Raw genomic sequence first — 17,194 nt, forward strand, 5'->3', positions numbered from 1 at the left:
ACCCAAAAATTTGAAGATTTTGTTATCGGATAACATTTTATTAGGGGAGATACAGTAATAGGCTAACGTTGATCAAAATAACAATTCTTCCATCTACATTCTCTGATTGTGTAACCTGAAAAATGTACGGAGTCCAGGTCCATTTGGTTTCATTTTACGCTCTCAAGAGTTAAAGATCTAATGAGGGTTCATTTTGGTTACCAAACTCTCCCAACTTACCAATTTAACCAGGGGGGGACCACCTGGAACCCCCTCAGGGACCACTGGTGGGCCCCGCCGGACCACTGGTTCAGAACCACTGCCCTGAACGTTAAAGCTGTCACACACGGTGATGGCATTGCTACGCGAGTCATTACTTGCGCGCAAGTACTGCGATCGGCTGCTGGGTATGTACTATGTACAGTATGTCGGTGTTGTCCACCGTATGTCCACCGGCCAATAAGGGACCACCATATATTCTTGATGACGTAATTGAGGTACGTTTGGTGAACCCTTATTTGGCTGTTGATGGTGACATAACTAAGGTACGTTTCAAGGTTGGTATAAGGTCAATAACGGGTATAAATAACGGGCGCATCGACACGACGGAGTGCATTTCTAGTTGTGGTTACGGTGACGTCCGTCGCCGGCGGAGTGTGAACGCCATGTGGTCACGTGACTCGTGACCTCACTTCCTCTACTTGCAGTGACTCGCCGTCACTCCCGTTCGACCAGCGCGCTGTCCTCGGCAGAGTGTTACTCAGGTGACCCACATTAAGACCGCACGACGACAGTGGTGGAAAAAAATACTCGATGGTTTTTACTTAAGTAAACGTATCAATGCTGCCATTATAGAAATACTCTGTTACGTATGTAGAAGTCCTCCAAATCTAATTGAGTAAAAGTACAAAAGTATCGGTATGAAAATGTACTTAAAGTACCAAAAAGTAGAAAGTACTCATTTGTGCAGAATGTCTCATTTCAAGTTTTCAAAAACAATATAGCAGTAACAGTATTGGAAATTGGAAATGTACTCAAGTAAAGTACAAATACCTCAAAATTGTACTTAAGTACAGTACTTAAGTAAATGTACTTAGTTACTTTTCCACCACTGCCGCACGACTACTCAGCTACTGGCCAGTTTATCAAATATACTGTATACACACACAGTCAGAAGTAATTAAAAAAATCACACCTGTGTGATGTGAGGGGCGCTCTTATCATCGTACATCATCAAACGCATATTATGACGTACACTAAATTCTCCATTCATTGTCAATGGGAATTTAATATTTGTGTAGGACGAAAATCGACACTAATAGCTGAATATAGGAGGGGCTAGCACCCCTCAAAAAATGAGAGATTTTAAAGCATACTGTAGTAGCGGAATAATGAATGTTTTCGGCTCTTATTGCTGTGCTGTTTCCAACACTTTGGGACACTTTTCATGTCAGTCACAAATCATGTGTGACAACTGTTAGCATGATGTTAGTGTCATGGGTATTTTGACCTTTCACCTTTAATATTGGTTATTTGTAATAATAACCATGTATAATAACATTCCACACCATGCACGATAAATATAAATATAACTATAACTATATATATAACCAACTTGTCATTATAGCAAGTTAAAAAAAGCTTTTTACTGCACAGGGAAAAAATAATCGGCATTACATTTGTACCCTCTGAGCGACAAAATGGGGAAATGATCACTGAGGATTGACAGATGATAGATCTTTGCTACAAGACATCTGTAAAAAAAAACAAAAAGAACAACAACAATGTCCTCCTTAATTTCCATCCATCCATCAATCTTCAACCGCTTATCCGTAGTCGGGTCGCGGGGGCAACAGCTCCACCAGAGAGCTCCAGATTTGTAACTCCTCCTCCTCCTCGATTTAATTTGACTCATTATCAAATAGATCCATCTAACTGGGTTTGACTCTGTATTATACCTGGTACAGCTGAGCTGAGTGGTCCTGCTTCATGAAACACATTCTTGCATGGACGTACGTCGTACTGTGTCCGTCTCTGGTCTCAGACCAGTATAGCGTTGTGACATTGTCCCAGTTTGTGAAACTTAACACCAGCCACCAGTCAAAGGCAACGCTGTCGCTTGTAGGTTGACATTCTCCTATAGACACGAAGGGTGCTTTCCCAAAGCTACACTGCAGTTGAAAATGAAGCTAGTCGAGCCGAGACGAGCTGCTTCTATGCAACGGAAAACCACCATAATAGGCATCCATCCAGCCGCTTCTAAAAAGCATCTCTTTTAGGGCTGGTAAAAAAATCAAAAGTGGCTGTTGTAAATTTCAATTAGCCACTGAAAGCTAGTGGATTGAAAAGTTACCATTTGAGGTAGGAAGATTATAAAAATCCACTAGTCCTTTTAAAATGCCTCATCACTCAAACAGATTTGTTGGTTATCTGGTAGAGTCGATTAACCTAAGAGCCTTTTGGTGACTGATATTAATTTCTCACGGACGGTGGTCCACGTTGAACAGAAAACGTATCTCCTCCCATAGCCACCCCCCCCCTCCCGTGCGCTCCAGGATTCGGCGTTGCTTTTTTAAAACAAAAATGACTGACATTGTATGATTTTCAGTGGACGCTATTCTTTTTTTTTAAATTCATTATGTCCCTGTTACGTGATGTTAATTTTGCTCTTGCAATCTTTGTGTAAACGTGACGGCTGATATAGTTTAATTTATGCTGTTTTTATTTGTCTTTTTAATTTATCTGCACTGCCGAGTTATCTGCACTGCTGAGTTATCTGACTGCCTCTGTCTTGCACTGTTCATTGCACTTTATTTATTGTTTTGCATTTTCTGTTTACCTTCGCAGGTAAAGATTTTATATTGCTGGCTTCTTCTTTCTTTTTTCCTAGACATATTTCTTCATAAAATTATGTATGCAATTTATGTGATAATGATGATAATGCCTTATGCCCAGTGTTCCTTGGTTTGTGTCCAAATCATCCATGCACCAAGCTCCATTTTTGACCCATTTGCTTGCAGGGGATTCAAAACACACAGCACCAACACGTCATATTTAACCACTTGAACCCTACTGTATATATACTGCAGTTGACCACCACCGGGGTCCCCTAGGGCAGGGGTTCTCAAAGTTTTTGGCCGGGGACCCCCGGAAATGCTTTGGCAATGTCTCGGGACCCCCACCCGCCCCCTCCCGACCCCCAATATAAATTGACTGCTACAATAACCTTAAACCATTTTGGGCGGGAACCCCTTTTGGTGTTTTAAGCATTGTTATAATTTAGCTATTGAAAAATAGCAGATCTACAAGCTCATAGCGCGCCACCGAGTGCCGCGCTACGAGCTTGTAGGTCTGCTATTTTTGAAAAATCGTGAAAATAAAATTAAAAAAGATATATATATATATTTATTTTTTTTGAAAATAATTTGGGGACCCCCTCAAATAATTTGGCGACCCCCCCGAGGGGTCGCGACCCATGGGTTGAGAACCCCTGCCCTAGGGCTCTGTACTTGGCCTCCTCCTTTTTCCCCTTGGCTCTACACCAAATAATCTCTTTGCCCGAAAATAGTCGATCTACCAGCTCAGTACGTATCACATTGCAACACATTGAGAGCTTGTACTGTACTGTATCGGCTGTTTTTGCCCAACGTTCCTGCCTATTACGACACGTTCAGGCAGAATCTGTAGAGAGGATGCTCAAACATACAGTATACACAAATGAGGCAAGACAAATTCAGACAAAAGTATGAGTGATTTTACCCGAGTAAGGAGCCAAAAACCTACATGACCTGTCAATGCAATGGTCATGGAAACCCAGTCTGGCTCATTTTTATACCTGCCAACAGCTACAACTAGGAAACGGACATGTTGCATGCCACCTGAGGGTCTGTTGATTGACTAGCTCAGAGCTGAAGAAACAGTCACTACTGTCAAAGAACAGTACTAGTCGGACTCGTAGCTGAGCAAACAAACAAAGGAAGTAAATTATCATGCGAGTTCTCACTAGAGATGCAGTTTCAAAGTCCTGCCCCCTTTTAGGCAAACCCATAGAACACAGCTCATGGAGAAGAATGTCTGTACTAAAAAAACACTTAAAAACACACGTTATGAAGGGATATTAAATGTTTTAATACTTCTCAGAATTCCTCTGAAGACACGCCCGCCTGCAATAGAGCGACGATAGGGTTCATGTGGTTAATCATCCTTCATTGTGTCCTTGGCATGGTCTCCGTCTCTGCCTACTGGGACCCTCCCCCATCCCCCTGACCTTGACCTAAACGTGTCCCCTGTGTTCCCTCCCAGACCGTCTGGCCCACCAGGCTCGTATCTCGGCCTCCGTCAACGCCATGAGGATCCTCAACACGGGCACAGAGGTGGAGGCCGCCGTGGCCGACGCCCTGGTAAGTAGTAGACCACTTAACCCATTTAGAACCGATTCTACAAAATGTCTTCTAAATCATGACAGTTTTCTGAAAACTATTATGTTTCTATGTCAGTGGTGTCAACCTTTTTCATGGCAAGGACCCCCAGAATTGTCTGTATTTGGCCGCGCAGACCCCCATCTGAAAACATGTTGTTCCATGGGACCTCACCAGAACCAAAGATTTGAGTTAAAAACGTTCGCTCTGAAAGAATATAATTATATTCAAAGATTTGCGCCACATTTTCAAGATTAAAAAAAAAAATAGCAGATCTACAAGCTCGTAGCACGGCACTCGGTGCCGTGCTATGAGCTTGTAGATCTGCTATTTTTCAATAGCTAAAGTATAACATAATGCTTTAAAACACCAAAAGGGGTTCCCCGCCCAGAATGGGTTCCATAGAATACTTTTCCCGTCAAAGTGCTGTAATTATTTGTAACATGGACTTCTTAAATGTGATGTAATTGACTCTCTCACTCTTCCTCTTCCTCGGGGTCAATCTCAGCTGTTGGGAGACAACAGGAGTAAGGTACAAAACATCGATTCGAGTTCATCCCTCGTTCTGTTTGCATGCAAAGCATGTTCCATCGTCACGCACGACGCACGACTTTCCCCTCCACATTATCACATAATAATCACAGACGTTATTGTCGGGGGTTCCTATACGCAAGTCTGGAACGTATTCATGAATGAGAACGGACTTCATCCCAAGTCTTATGAAGTTTACATTATTCATTTGGTGTTTTCTATAGCTGTCTGTACTTCTATGACTGTGTATAGGAACCCTGGACAATCCAAGATGGCTGATTGTGTTGTGTGGGTCCACTTGCGGATTGTGAGATTTTGCAGAGATTTGGGGCATTTTAAAAGCTATAGTAAGTATAGATAGATGCCATTAATTTATTTCCCCGCATTATTTCACCCGCGGTTTATCCAATATTAGTTTAGAATATATTTTAATGACCCAAATCCACCCTAAACTGCGGTTATCCGCGGCTAAATCCGCCATCCGCAGGTCTCCAGTTTGAAGCACCCGTGTGTTATCTATATCTCTGTCCTCTTTTTCTGGCCATAAAACCAACCAATCAAGCATTCATTAACACCCCGATCGCCCAGGACGAAGTTCACCGTCCTTTCAATTAGTAACACCCAGCGCCCAGGACGAAGATTTATCAAAAAGACGGAGGTTGTTGATATCAAAACCGATCGTATCGCTCCACAGCCTGGGAGCGCCTGTTGCGCAACATTCGATGTTGCGTAACAGTGGGACGTCATCGAAAATGATCCCCCCCCCCCTGTTTTGCCGACGAGACGTTAATAACTCTTGATCTAAATCATCCCGTCCAATTCTAAGAAAAGATCATGTCTTAGACGGCCCACCGCGGTCCCGTCGCTAGACCCGATGGATTTAATCATACCTGTGTTTTGGCTACATTTAGCTGCTACAGCCACATCCGGGATAACATCCGGTCCGTCGGTAAAAGTGCTCCGCTACTATAAATCGCCGGGCGCTATGATGTAATGGATTAAATAACCCCGGGCAATCGGAGTGTTAACAACTTAAACCCAATGTACTTTATCAGGCGATAAATGGCAAAAAATAGCCAATGTAATCTACTTACAATGCATCGTATCACAATGCGCTTGCATATGAGCGTGCAGGTTAGCTATTTTCTTTTTTTTCTTTCTTTTCTTTTTCTTGCCTATAATGGCATGCCCTAAGTAGGTATGCTACTGTAGGTTCAAAGTGGTTAAAACGCGTCATTCTTCTTTGTGTTGAGCGAGTGCATCTTTGCAGGCCATTGATCTAATAAAACGCGTCCGAACCATCTGTGACTGGCATGCTGCCTGAGATCAGATTCTAAAAATGTCTTCTACATCCTGACAGTTTTCTGAAAAAGCTATGTTTCTATGTCAGTTGTTCTTCGATTTTTCAAAAATAGCAGACCTACAAGCTCGTAGCGCGCCACTCGGTGGCATGCTATGAGCTTGTAGATCTGTTATTTTTCAATAGCTAAAGCATATCATAATGCTAACACCAAAAGGGGTTCCCGCCCAAAATGGGTTAAAAGACTCATCATCAAAGAGCAAAGATACTAATTGTGACAAAGCGCAGCGACACAGGAATCGCTTTAAATAAACTCACCCGTTCAGCATGGCATCAAACACGTTCCCTCTGTGTGACCGCCATCCCTTTGGAATGCAGCTGCATGCTAGATGTTAGGAAAGCAGTACTAGCTGTTGAATTAACATGAAACATTCTAAAAGCATGAAATGCGCACGCACGCTTGCACGCACGCACGCACGCACGCTTGCACGCATGCACGCACACACCAAGAACGGTACAATAACAACAATACAGATGTTTTAAAACGCCCATCTCTCCCACATCCATCCCTCTGCTCGCTAGTTAGGAGTTTTAGATTATCACGCATGGCCGCTGTGAGCTCACAACCCTTGATGATGATTTTTTTTTCGTGTGACATATTTGTGATATTCGACATTAATACGGATCTCACAAATGTATGCTTCGTCGTATGAAATGCCCATGTCGAAAAACATGCAGATCTAACTAGCTTGTAGAGCTGATGTTTTTTGGCGAACGGCCAAAGTACACACCGGGCGCGTAACGCCCAACCTCTCTCTTATTTCCTCCCCTTCCTTCCATCCTCCGTCTCCATCTCTCTCTCTCTCCTCTTCTCATCGCTGCAGAGGCGGCCGGTGAGGCGCCGGTTCGAGTCCCCGGGCATGTACTCGGACGACGACGCCAACAGCGACGCGTCGAGCGCCTGCTCGGAGCGCTCGTACAGCTCGCGGAACGGCGGCGGCGGGGGCGGGCCGCACTACATGCGACAGACGGAGGACGTGGCCGAGGTGCTCAACCACTGCGCCAGCTCCAACTGGTCCGAGAGGAAGGAGGGGCTGCTGGGCCTACAGAACCTGTTCAAGAGCCAGAGGCTGCTCAGGTACAGTACGGCCCTCTGTGTGTGTGTGTGTGTGTGTGTGTGTGTGTGTGTGTGTGTGTGTGTGTGTGTGTGTGTGTGTGTGTGTGTGTGTGTGTGTGTGTGTGTGTGTGTGTGTGTGTTCGCTGACTTATGGCCACTTTTCTCTTTGTCTTCTGTCATTCTGTTTGGCCATCCCTCCTTCTGTTTCTCTCTCTCCTGCTCACGTTCTCCCCTCTACTCTTTCTCTCCTCAATCTCTCTCTCTCTCTCTCTCCTCAATCTCTCTCTCTCTCATAGTCGTGTGGAGTTGAAGAGGCTTTGTGAGATCTTCACCAGGATGTTCGCAGACCCACACAGCAAGGTAAGACCCCCCCCCCCTCACACACACACACACACACACACACACACACACACACAGTGCATGCACCCCACCCACGTCCTCCCCTCGCTCCAAGTCCTCTCCTCGTTCCAACTAATCCAAATGACTACAGTCAGTAACTTGTCTTTTTGTTTTTTGTTACATCGCATGTCTGTCTGTGCGTCGCTCGCTGTGGACTCTAACCCCAGAGAGTAAGTGTCCATCTCACATCTTTGATCACGCCAGATTACTGGTTTATGTGTAACAGATTATAACCTAATATAACACAACACAACGTTGTGTTCTGTCAAGTCTAATCGCCCACTGGGCATTTAGAAACAATATTACTTAGAAACTTGATTTAATTTCTTGCACAAAGTTTCCCCAAGGGAGTTGGGTTGAAACAAAATGGATTGATATGGGATAATGATAGTAGACACCTTTTGGCAGATTTGCCACACATTTCGCTAACTTATGGCCACTTTTCTCTTCTGTTGTTTCTGTCATTCTGTTTGCCCTTCTGTTTCTCTCTCTCCTGCTCACGTTATCCCCTCTACTCTCTCTCTCTCTCTCTCTCTCTCTCCCCCCTCGCTCCCTCCCTCCCCCCCCTCTCTCTGTCTCTCTCTCTCTCCCCCCTCTCTCTCTCTCCTCCCCCCCCCCCCAGGTGTTCAGCATGTTCCTGGAGACCCTGGTGGACTTCATCCTCCTCCACAGGGAGGACCTCCAGGACTGGCTGTTTGTGCTGCTCACCCAGCTGTTGAAGAAGATGGGTGCTGACCTGCTGGGCTCTGTGCAGGCCAAGGTGCAGAAGGCCCTGGACATCACCAGGTGAGAGAGACACAGAGAGAGAGCAACATCTAATTCTAACGTATAAGCAACATATAAACAGAGCAACTAACTTTAATTCAATACCATTTGAATGAATTGCTGCTACTTGTCGCGTAGCCCTGGTCCAGTGCTTACAGCGAGTCTCTCTCACTGACGCCCTGCCGGAGTCCCATCCACTGCTCACTAGCAGCTTCTCACTGACTCCCTGCCGGAGTCCCATCCACTGCTCACTAGCAGCTTTTCCCCTCTGCGTGCGAGGGTTTACAATTCCCCAAAAATAAACAAAACGACTTAACTACTCACCGACACAAAGCCTGCTAGACCTTAAGGTAAAAGTCTATTCTCGAAGCTGGGAAGCGTCTCAGGTCCCCAGCTTCTCTCTAAAATGCACTATTTTAGTCATTAAATAAAGTGAATCCAACCAGATCGGCGCAGGCAAAACCCGGAAATGCCGTAGTAGAAGAAATGACTCTGTCCGGTACATTGCTTTATTAAAATGGCACGAAGTGCATTTTAGAGAGAAGCTGGGGACCTGAGACACTTCCCAGCTTCGAGAATAGAGCAGTAGATGGGACTCCGGCCAGTGAGAGACTCGCTGTAAGCACTGGACCAGGACTACTTGTCGCGAATGTTTTCTGACTGCTGTCAAGTGTCAACTTTCAAAAGTATAAAGCTAACGTCTCCTACATGATGTATTTCTGCCAGAAAATGCACAATCTTTTTTTATAGTTTCACAAGATAGTATTACCCAAAGTATGAATGTAACACAGCTCTGTTTACACCAGAGGGACATGTTAATGTTCACATTATTAAGCCATTAAAACCATTTTAGATTTTTAGCTCACAGCGTGTGTGAGTGGCCTAATGCAGAGGTTACCAAAATTGGGGTCGTGGGACGGTGGTGTTGCAAAATTATTTTGGGTTACATTTTAAAACCTCTATAGCCCTAGGATAAATACATTACATATGCGGGCAAATACGCACCAATAAGCGTGCACATGTGCTTAAAATTACATCCGGAGTTGGTAGGGTCGAGAGTCAGTGGCAGCATTATTTTGGGGTTGCGGGCTGAAAAGCTTTGGAACCCATGGCCTAATGAATACCAAACTGGGGTTATTACTTCCAAATAAAAAGTTACTTGTAGTAATTCTCTCTCTCTCTCTTTCTGTCTCTCTCTCTCTCTGTCTCTCTGTCTCTCTCCATCCAGGGAGTCGTTCTCATTGGAGCAGCAGTTTAACATCCTGATGCGGTTCATCGTGGACCAGACCCAGACGCCCAACCTGAAGGTGAAGGTGGCCATCCTGCGCTACATCGAGGCCCTGGCCCGCCAGATGGACCCCGGGGACTTTGTCAACTCCAGCGAGACCCGCCTGGCCGTCTCCCGGATCATCACCTGGACCACCGAGCCCAAGAGCTCCGACGTGCGCAAGGTAACGGCGATAGTACTGCTAATTATTATCGTTACTGTAATACAATGTTTCTCAAACATGTCAAGGTCTCCCCTTAACTCTGACAAATGGAACATTTAGTTCCATTTGTATGAGTTCCATTTGTAGAATGCCGAAGTCCTGGCGTCACTGGCTCATCCCCTGGTTCGCAGAAGTTTTTTCTCTATGGAGAATAACATTGGGTCGTCTCAATATGGTCTCAGATAAGAATTGTGGTCCAAAAATGAACAAACTGTCTCTGCGATATTGCCGGGGAGGTGTCTCTGTATCGATTTGTTTCTTTTTTCAACACAGTTCTTGTTGGTATGTGAGGCGATCTAAGATCCCCCTATGGGGATTATAATACAAATAAAAAAATACACCAACCCGTGGAATAGCACCGTCTAGCGTTTGGCCTTTGGTGCTGCAATGAAGGACAGATACAGTTGGGTGCCACCGATATTGTCCCTTATCATTTGACCCATTTAGGCCTGACCTCAAAACATTTAAAAATCCTTCTAAATCCTGAAAAGATCCTTCTAAATTTTCACGATTTTTCAAAAATAGCAGACCTACAAGCTCGTAGCGCGCCACTCGGTGGCGCGCTATGAGCTTGTAGATCTGCTATTTTTCAATAGCTAAATTATAACAATGTTTAAAACACCAAAAGGGGTTCCCGCCCAAAATGGGTTAACTGTCCTTTTGCGCAGATCACGCAAACCTCAGCAAAAATAAAAGGACAATATCGATGGCCTCCAACTGTACATGTACAAATGAGTTGGTGTGGTAAAAAACATGGCTTCAGACCGTCTCCATCATGGTCAACGATGTTTGTGAGATCCATCGCTTGAAAGATGGCCTCCTTGTTGTTCGCTGGGTTTGCAGTTTGTCTTTGCATTTAGTGTCTGTCTTTAAGTTCCGTGTTGATTCTTCATCACATCACAGCAGCGCTGTTTGTTTAGTATTCTAAGCTTTTAGGAAACCCAAACGGGGGGTTTTCATTTCAACAGACCAGGACCGTGTCAGTCATCGAGTTAGCAAAGAGCTAACCAGTGGACGTTGATCTATAATTAGCTACATAATACATCCTCCATTTTGTTTGTTCCCCATCGTCGTCATAACCAGTGATGATACTACTGTAGGTTCATCAACACTAGCTCTGTTAGATTTGTTATAAAGGGACACTTCGCCGATTTTGCACCCAAATCCTGTTTTGATGAAGCTGAGGACATAAATAAACATGACGTGTGAGTGTAATCTGGAACAACATGGGCTGTAATCCATGACAAACTCACATTCAACTCTGTCATGTCAAAGGGGGGAGAAATAAAAAAAAAACACTAAACACTAAAATCACGTTGATTATGTCTTCAACTTTGGCGAAGTGCCACTTTGTTATCTTTTTTTTTGTTTGTTAAAATCCCATGTTTCTTCTTTCATAATCTTTTGAGTTGCATCATCCTCTGTTCAGCTTTTTTTATGTTTTTATTTTTTTGTGTTGTGTTTTGTCATTATTTTTCCAACGTCCTGTTTGTCTTTGTTTCTGGAATTCCCTCCTCCTCCTCCTCCTCCTCCTCCTCCTCCTCCCAGACCCTCCATAACTGGGCTGGGGAAGAGCTGCGTCCCCCCAGCACCGTAGCCTCTCTGCCTGGGGAGGGCAACCTGGAGGAGAGGTGTAAACAGGTAGAACCATCCAGCCAACGAACAGCATGAAAAACAAAACCCCCTCCTTACCGTTGCATAATAACCTTCAATCTCTAACCCGCCCGGCTTGGCCTGTGACCTACGGGAACGGGGTGGGGGGGGGGGGGGGGGGGGGGTGTGGGGGGGGGGGAGGGGTCTGGTATCAGGTACGGTCGCCCCTAAACCATCTCACCCCTCGATCTTTCCGCCGACCTCTCGGTCCGCGACGGTTCTTATATTCTTTATTTTGTTTTACTGAGAATAAGGTTAGAAATAAGTTTAGGGTTAGGAATAGTTTTACTGGGGGTTAAGTTTAGGTATAGGGTTAGGTTTAGGCATAGTTTTACTGAGGTTAAGGTTAGGAATAAGGTTAGGTTTAAACGGTTACTTTAGGAATACCAGGCCGCGCAGTTCCGCCGGCCGTACGCCCGGGGCGAGTTGGTAAAGGGGCGACTCGTTTGGTATTCCAGCTATTCGGAGGGTCAGCTTTAACGGCAAAAACATGGATGTGATATGTGTTGTTGTTGTTGTTGTTGTTGTTGTTTTGAATAAACACAGGACAGGATATCTGGATCATATATAGCAGGCACGTGCACACACATAGACATCAAAGGGGGCTTCAGACCCTGCCCTTTTACCCGTCTGTAAAACAACTGCTCTTTCCAGACCACTAATGCAGCATTTACTACATGGTGAAAGAAATGCAAATGGCCACTCCTTTCCATACCGGAAGGCAGCATTCAGGAGAACTGCTTTTTTCCCCCGAAGTCTCCTGAACTTGAATGCAGCATTTTACGTTGAACTAATTTGTTTCAAACTCCATGTGGTACACAGCCGCATCTCCAGTAGATAAAGAGTGCTGGGTTTTGCGCCCTGAAAATAGCTGATCTACAAGCTCACAACGCGTCGCGCTGCGACGCGTTGTGAGCTTGTAGATCAGCTATTTTCGCTATTTTTGTCCAAAAGTGCCCTCTTACAGGATTTCAGCCCCTGCCTCTCTAACACTCTCTGCACGTCCCTGATATATAGGCCTAAATAATGAAAATGAATGTCATGGGAATGGACTAACTGCTGTGCGGACCAGTATGCTGCCTATAAAGCCTGTACACACATTCATACGTAACCTGGTGAATTATCTTAAATATAATATTTAAAAAAAAAAAATTACAGCCCAAACTGCAATTTTCTAACACGTCTGCGCTCATGCTTCAGTGAGCCACGGTGGCATGCTTTTTTCAGCCACGGTGGCAGGCAGGGTGGGAAAGAAATTACGGCTTGCCAGGCGCCAGTCAGTCAGTCAAAAATGTTGCTGGCGATGCGTTGGATAAATTAATTGGCACTGCAACTCCTCTTCTCTATAGTCAGAAGAGATACATGTACAGTATATATCAGTATGTTGATAAAACAGTGAAAATGCCTGGTGAATTTTCGCAAATTCTCCCAGGCCAACTAGTTGTAAGTTGACTTAATATGTAAAAACTCCAGTTTCCTACCCTGATGGCAGTATGTGACATACCTACACACCTGCATGGATCGCTGGCTGTTTGTTGATTGACTAACCGAACCGTGCCAACCGAACCGATACCTTTAAAAAAAGTTGACCTCTCTCTCTCTTTTATAGCGGCTGTGCATGACCTGTGCGTGATGGCAGGCGGATATATACGTGGCGAATACGTAACGAATCGCCGTGAAGAATCGTTAGATTATCTGAGCTCCTCTTTGACGCTTTGTGTCTGTTCTTGCGTGCGTGTATGTGTGTGCGTGTATGTGCGTGTGTGTGTGTGTGCGTGCGTGCATGCATGTGTGTGTACGTGCGTGCGTGTACAGGCAGCCCAGGTGGTGCTGATCGCCCTGTTTGAGCTGAACACCCCAGAGTTCACCATGCTGCTGGGAGCGCTGCCCAAGACCTTCCAGGACGGAACCACCAAGCTGCTCCACAACCACCTGAGGAACGCCAGCGCCAACACCGGCTTGGTAACTACTAACTAACTACGCTTATGCTTTTACTTTATGGTACTTTAACCCATTTAGACCTGAGAAAAGATTCTACAAATGTCATCTAAATCCTGACAGTTTTCAGTGGTTCTCAAACTATTTCATGTCAAGGATCCCCAAGATTATATGTAGTTGGCGGCCGACCCCCATCTGAAAATATGTTGTTCCAGGGACCTTTCCAGAAGCAAAGATTTGAGCTAAAAATGTTCACTCTGAAAGAATATATATTCAAAGATTTGCGGCACATTTTCACTATTTTTCAAAAATAGCAGATCTAGTAGCGCGGCACTCAGCTTGTAGATCTGCTATTTTTCAATAGCTAAAGTTTAACATAATGCTTACAACACCAAAAGGGGTTCCCGCCCAAAATGGGTTAAGTCAGTGCTTACAATTTACAATTTACAATTTAGGCATTTAGCAGACGCTCTTAATCCAGAGCGACTTACAATAGGCAAGAACAAAAGCATGGGAGTACATCACATATGTAAAAATGCATTTATCGCGAAACATGCGTAAGCTAAGAACGTGACTAGAACATATCTATATATAATGACACTATACATATAAACTATAACTAGAACATATCTATATAATGACACTACACATATATGCTATACTATGCTGTACATATATACTATGAAGTGCTATGACTACATACAATGCACTTGTTGTGCTGTCTACATGACATGCTATAAGTCTGTTTCAAATGCTATATAAGTCTAAGAAGTGCTGTCTAAGGGGGGTAGGGTAAGTGCTATGGGCCATGATGGAGTCTGAAAAGGTGGGTTTTCAGACTACGGCGGAAGATCGGGAGTGATGCTGCAGTTCTGATTGCAACGGGAAGTGCATTCCACAGTTTTGGGGCCAGAAGGGAGAAGAGTTTGGGACGTGTGGAGCGTTGTCCCGGCGTTTTTAGTGAGGGTACTTCCAGCTTCCCTGCGTTGGCTGATCTGAGTGCGCGGGAGGGTTTGTAGGGTTCAATCATGCTGGCAAGATATGGGGGAGCCATACCTTTGGTTGCTTTAAATGCCAACATCAGAGTTTTGTATTCTGTGCGGGCAGCGACCGGGAGCCAGTGCAGGGAGCGGAGCAGGGGGGAGACATGTGAGAATTTTGGCTGGTTGAAGACCAAGTGAGCTGCGGCATTTTGGATCAGTTGGAGAGGCTTCAGTGCACATGCCGGTAGGCCAGTAAGGAGAGAGTTACAATAGTCAAGTTTTGACAGGACTGTTGTCTGGATTAGGAGCTGGGATGATTCCTGGGTGAGGAACGGTCTAATTCGTCGTATGTTATAGAGTGTGAACCTACAGGATCGAGTGACAGCTGTGATGTGAGTTTTGAACGAGAGCTGACTGTCCAGGACAACACCAAGGTTCCTGGCTGTTGGGACAGACGTTACCAGGGCGTTGTCTACGGAAATAGTTAGCTCCCGCATCGGGCAGGACTTAGCTGGGAAGAAGAGAAGCTCAGTCTTGTCTGGGTTCAGCTTGAGGTGGTTGGAGGACATCCACTGTGAGATGTCAGCCAGGCAAGCAGTGAAGCGCTCTTCCACCTGGGTGGCAGAGGGGGGAAGGATAGAAACAGTTGTGTGTCATCGGCATAACAGTGATAGGATATATTGTGAGCAGAGATGATAGTGCCAAGGGATTTAGTGTACAGTGAGAAAAGGAGGGGACCAAGTACAGATCCCTGTGGGACCCCAGTTTGGAGGGTTCGGGGGGATGATAACAGACCTTTCCAGGAGACCTGGTAGGTCCGGTCGGTGAGGTAAGAGGAGAACCACTTTAGTGCCGTCCCGCCGATGCCTAGATCCGCTAGGGTGTCTAGGAGCAGCTGGTGGTTCACTGTGTCAAATGCTGCTGATAGGTCTAGGAGAATCAGGACTGCAGAGTGGGAAGCAGCCTGGGCAGCATTTAGTGCTTCTGTGACTGCCAGCAGGGCAGTTTCTGTGGAGTCGGCCTTTTTGAATCCGGACTGGTTGGGATCTAGCAGGTTGTTATGTGAGAGATGGAGAGAGAGCTGGTTGGAGACAACACGTTCAATGCTTTTTGATAGAAATGAAAGGAGTGATACCGGTCTGTAGTTCTTGACATCTGAGGGGTCAAGGGTTGGTTTCTTGAGGAGTGGTGTTACTCTGGCTGACTTGAGGGCAGATGGGACGCAGCCTGAGGTTACTGAGGTGTTGATGATGGAGGTGATGAAGGGGAGCAGATCAGGTGCGATGGTCTGGAAGATTGGAGACGGGACAGGGTCGAGAGGACAGGTGGTAGGTCTAGTGGAAGTCACTAGTTGTAGGACCTCGTCTGGGGAAAGAGGAGAGAAGGAGGACATGCATGGTGTGTTGGGGTTAGTGTTGGTTGAGTCAGATGCCACTTTATGGGGGAGGGGGGGGAAGGAGCTGCTGATATCGTCAACCTTCTTCTCGAAGTAGTTGACAAAAACATCAGCAGTGAGGGATGAAGGTTGGGTGGGGGGAGGGGGCTTAAGGAGGGAGGAGAAAGTGGAGAAGAGCTTCCTTGGGTTAGAAGTACAGGATTGGATTTTGGTGTGGTAGAAAGAGGTTTTAGCAGTGGTTAGTGAGAGGGAGAAGGCAGAGAGGAGTGAGTGAAAGTGGGATAGGTCATCAGGTAGCTTTGTCTTGCGCCATTTCCTTTCGGCTGCCCTTAGAGGTGTTCGTTCAGATCTGAGAGTTTCAGATAACCAGGGAGCCGGTGGACATGAGCGAGCTGGCCTGGATGAGAGCGGGCAGTGTTGGTCGAATGCAGATGAGATAGAGGAGAGGAAGGATGAGGTTGCAGAGTCAGGTGAGAGAGAGAGGAAGGACTCCAGGGAGGGTAGAGAGGAGAGAATAGAGGATGAGAGGGAGGAGGGGTTTAGGGATTTGAGATTGCGTCGGGTGGTGACGTTAGGAGGGTTAGTGGGTTTAGGCGGGAGGGTGGAGAGAGAGAGGGAGAAGGCTATGAAGTGGTGGTCAGACCTAATTAACGGAGTAACAGAGAGTGTAGAGGGAGAGCAGGCTCTGGAGAACACAAGGTCCAAAACATTACCAGCCTTGTGAGTGGGAGGGGAGGGAGATAGTGAGAGGTCAAATGAGGCCAGAAGGGATGTAACGGGAAGATACTTCTCTGCTGTAGGTAGGTTGAAATCGCCCAGTAGGATCAGGGGGGTGCCATCTTCCGGAAATGAACTAATCAGGGAATCTAGTTCTTCCAGGAAGTTCCCAAGAGTTCCTGGGGGGCGATAGAGCACAATGAGGGTGAGGGGGACTGGTTGTGATATTGAGATAGCATGGAATTCAAATGGACAGAGAAAGGTGAGAGAGATTTAAGACACGGAAATTCCATTTGGGGGACATTAGTAGTCCTGTGCCACCCCCTGCACCTGTTGGGCGAGGGGTGTGGGTAAACTTGTGGGAAACAGAGAGGGCGGCCGGGGTTGCAGAGTTGTCTGGGGTAATCCAGGTTTCAGTCAGAGCAAGGAAATGCAGAGACTTGAGGGAGGCGTGGCCTGAAATGAATTCAGGCATTTTCTTTTTGGTAGCTGCATGGCAGTTCCAGAG

At 45.8% G+C, this 17,194-nt stretch overlaps 1 protein-coding gene across 3 annotated transcripts in view; it reads left to right on the top strand.

The window, feature by feature from the left end:
* Window positions 1–17,194, top strand: part of LOC306917442 (CLIP-associating protein 1-B-like) — a 106,182-nt gene that overhangs the window by 76,235 nt on the left and 12,753 nt on the right. For 2 of the 3 annotated variants that reach the window (XM_079495666.1, XM_079495667.1), the window contains 8 exons: window positions 4,282–4,379; window positions 4,906–4,929; window positions 7,113–7,366; window positions 7,642–7,705; window positions 8,367–8,530; window positions 9,738–9,960; window positions 11,548–11,640; window positions 13,468–13,614. In XM_079495666.1, coding sequence (XP_079351792.1) covers window positions 4,282–4,379; window positions 4,906–4,929; window positions 7,113–7,366; window positions 7,642–7,705; window positions 8,367–8,530; window positions 9,738–9,960; window positions 11,548–11,640; window positions 13,468–13,614 — 1,067 coding nt within the window. The remainder of the gene's footprint in view (window positions 1–4,281; window positions 4,380–4,905; window positions 4,930–7,112; window positions 7,367–7,641; window positions 7,706–8,366; window positions 8,531–9,737; window positions 9,961–11,547; window positions 11,641–13,467; window positions 13,615–17,194) is intronic. The other variant, XM_079495668.1, reaches the window with a different exon arrangement.

Source organism: Electrona antarctica, assembly GCF_951216825.1.
Source record: "Electrona antarctica genome assembly, chromosome: 24".
In the NCBI taxonomy this organism is placed as follows: domain Eukaryota; kingdom Metazoa; phylum Chordata; class Actinopteri; order Myctophiformes; family Myctophidae; genus Electrona; species Electrona antarctica.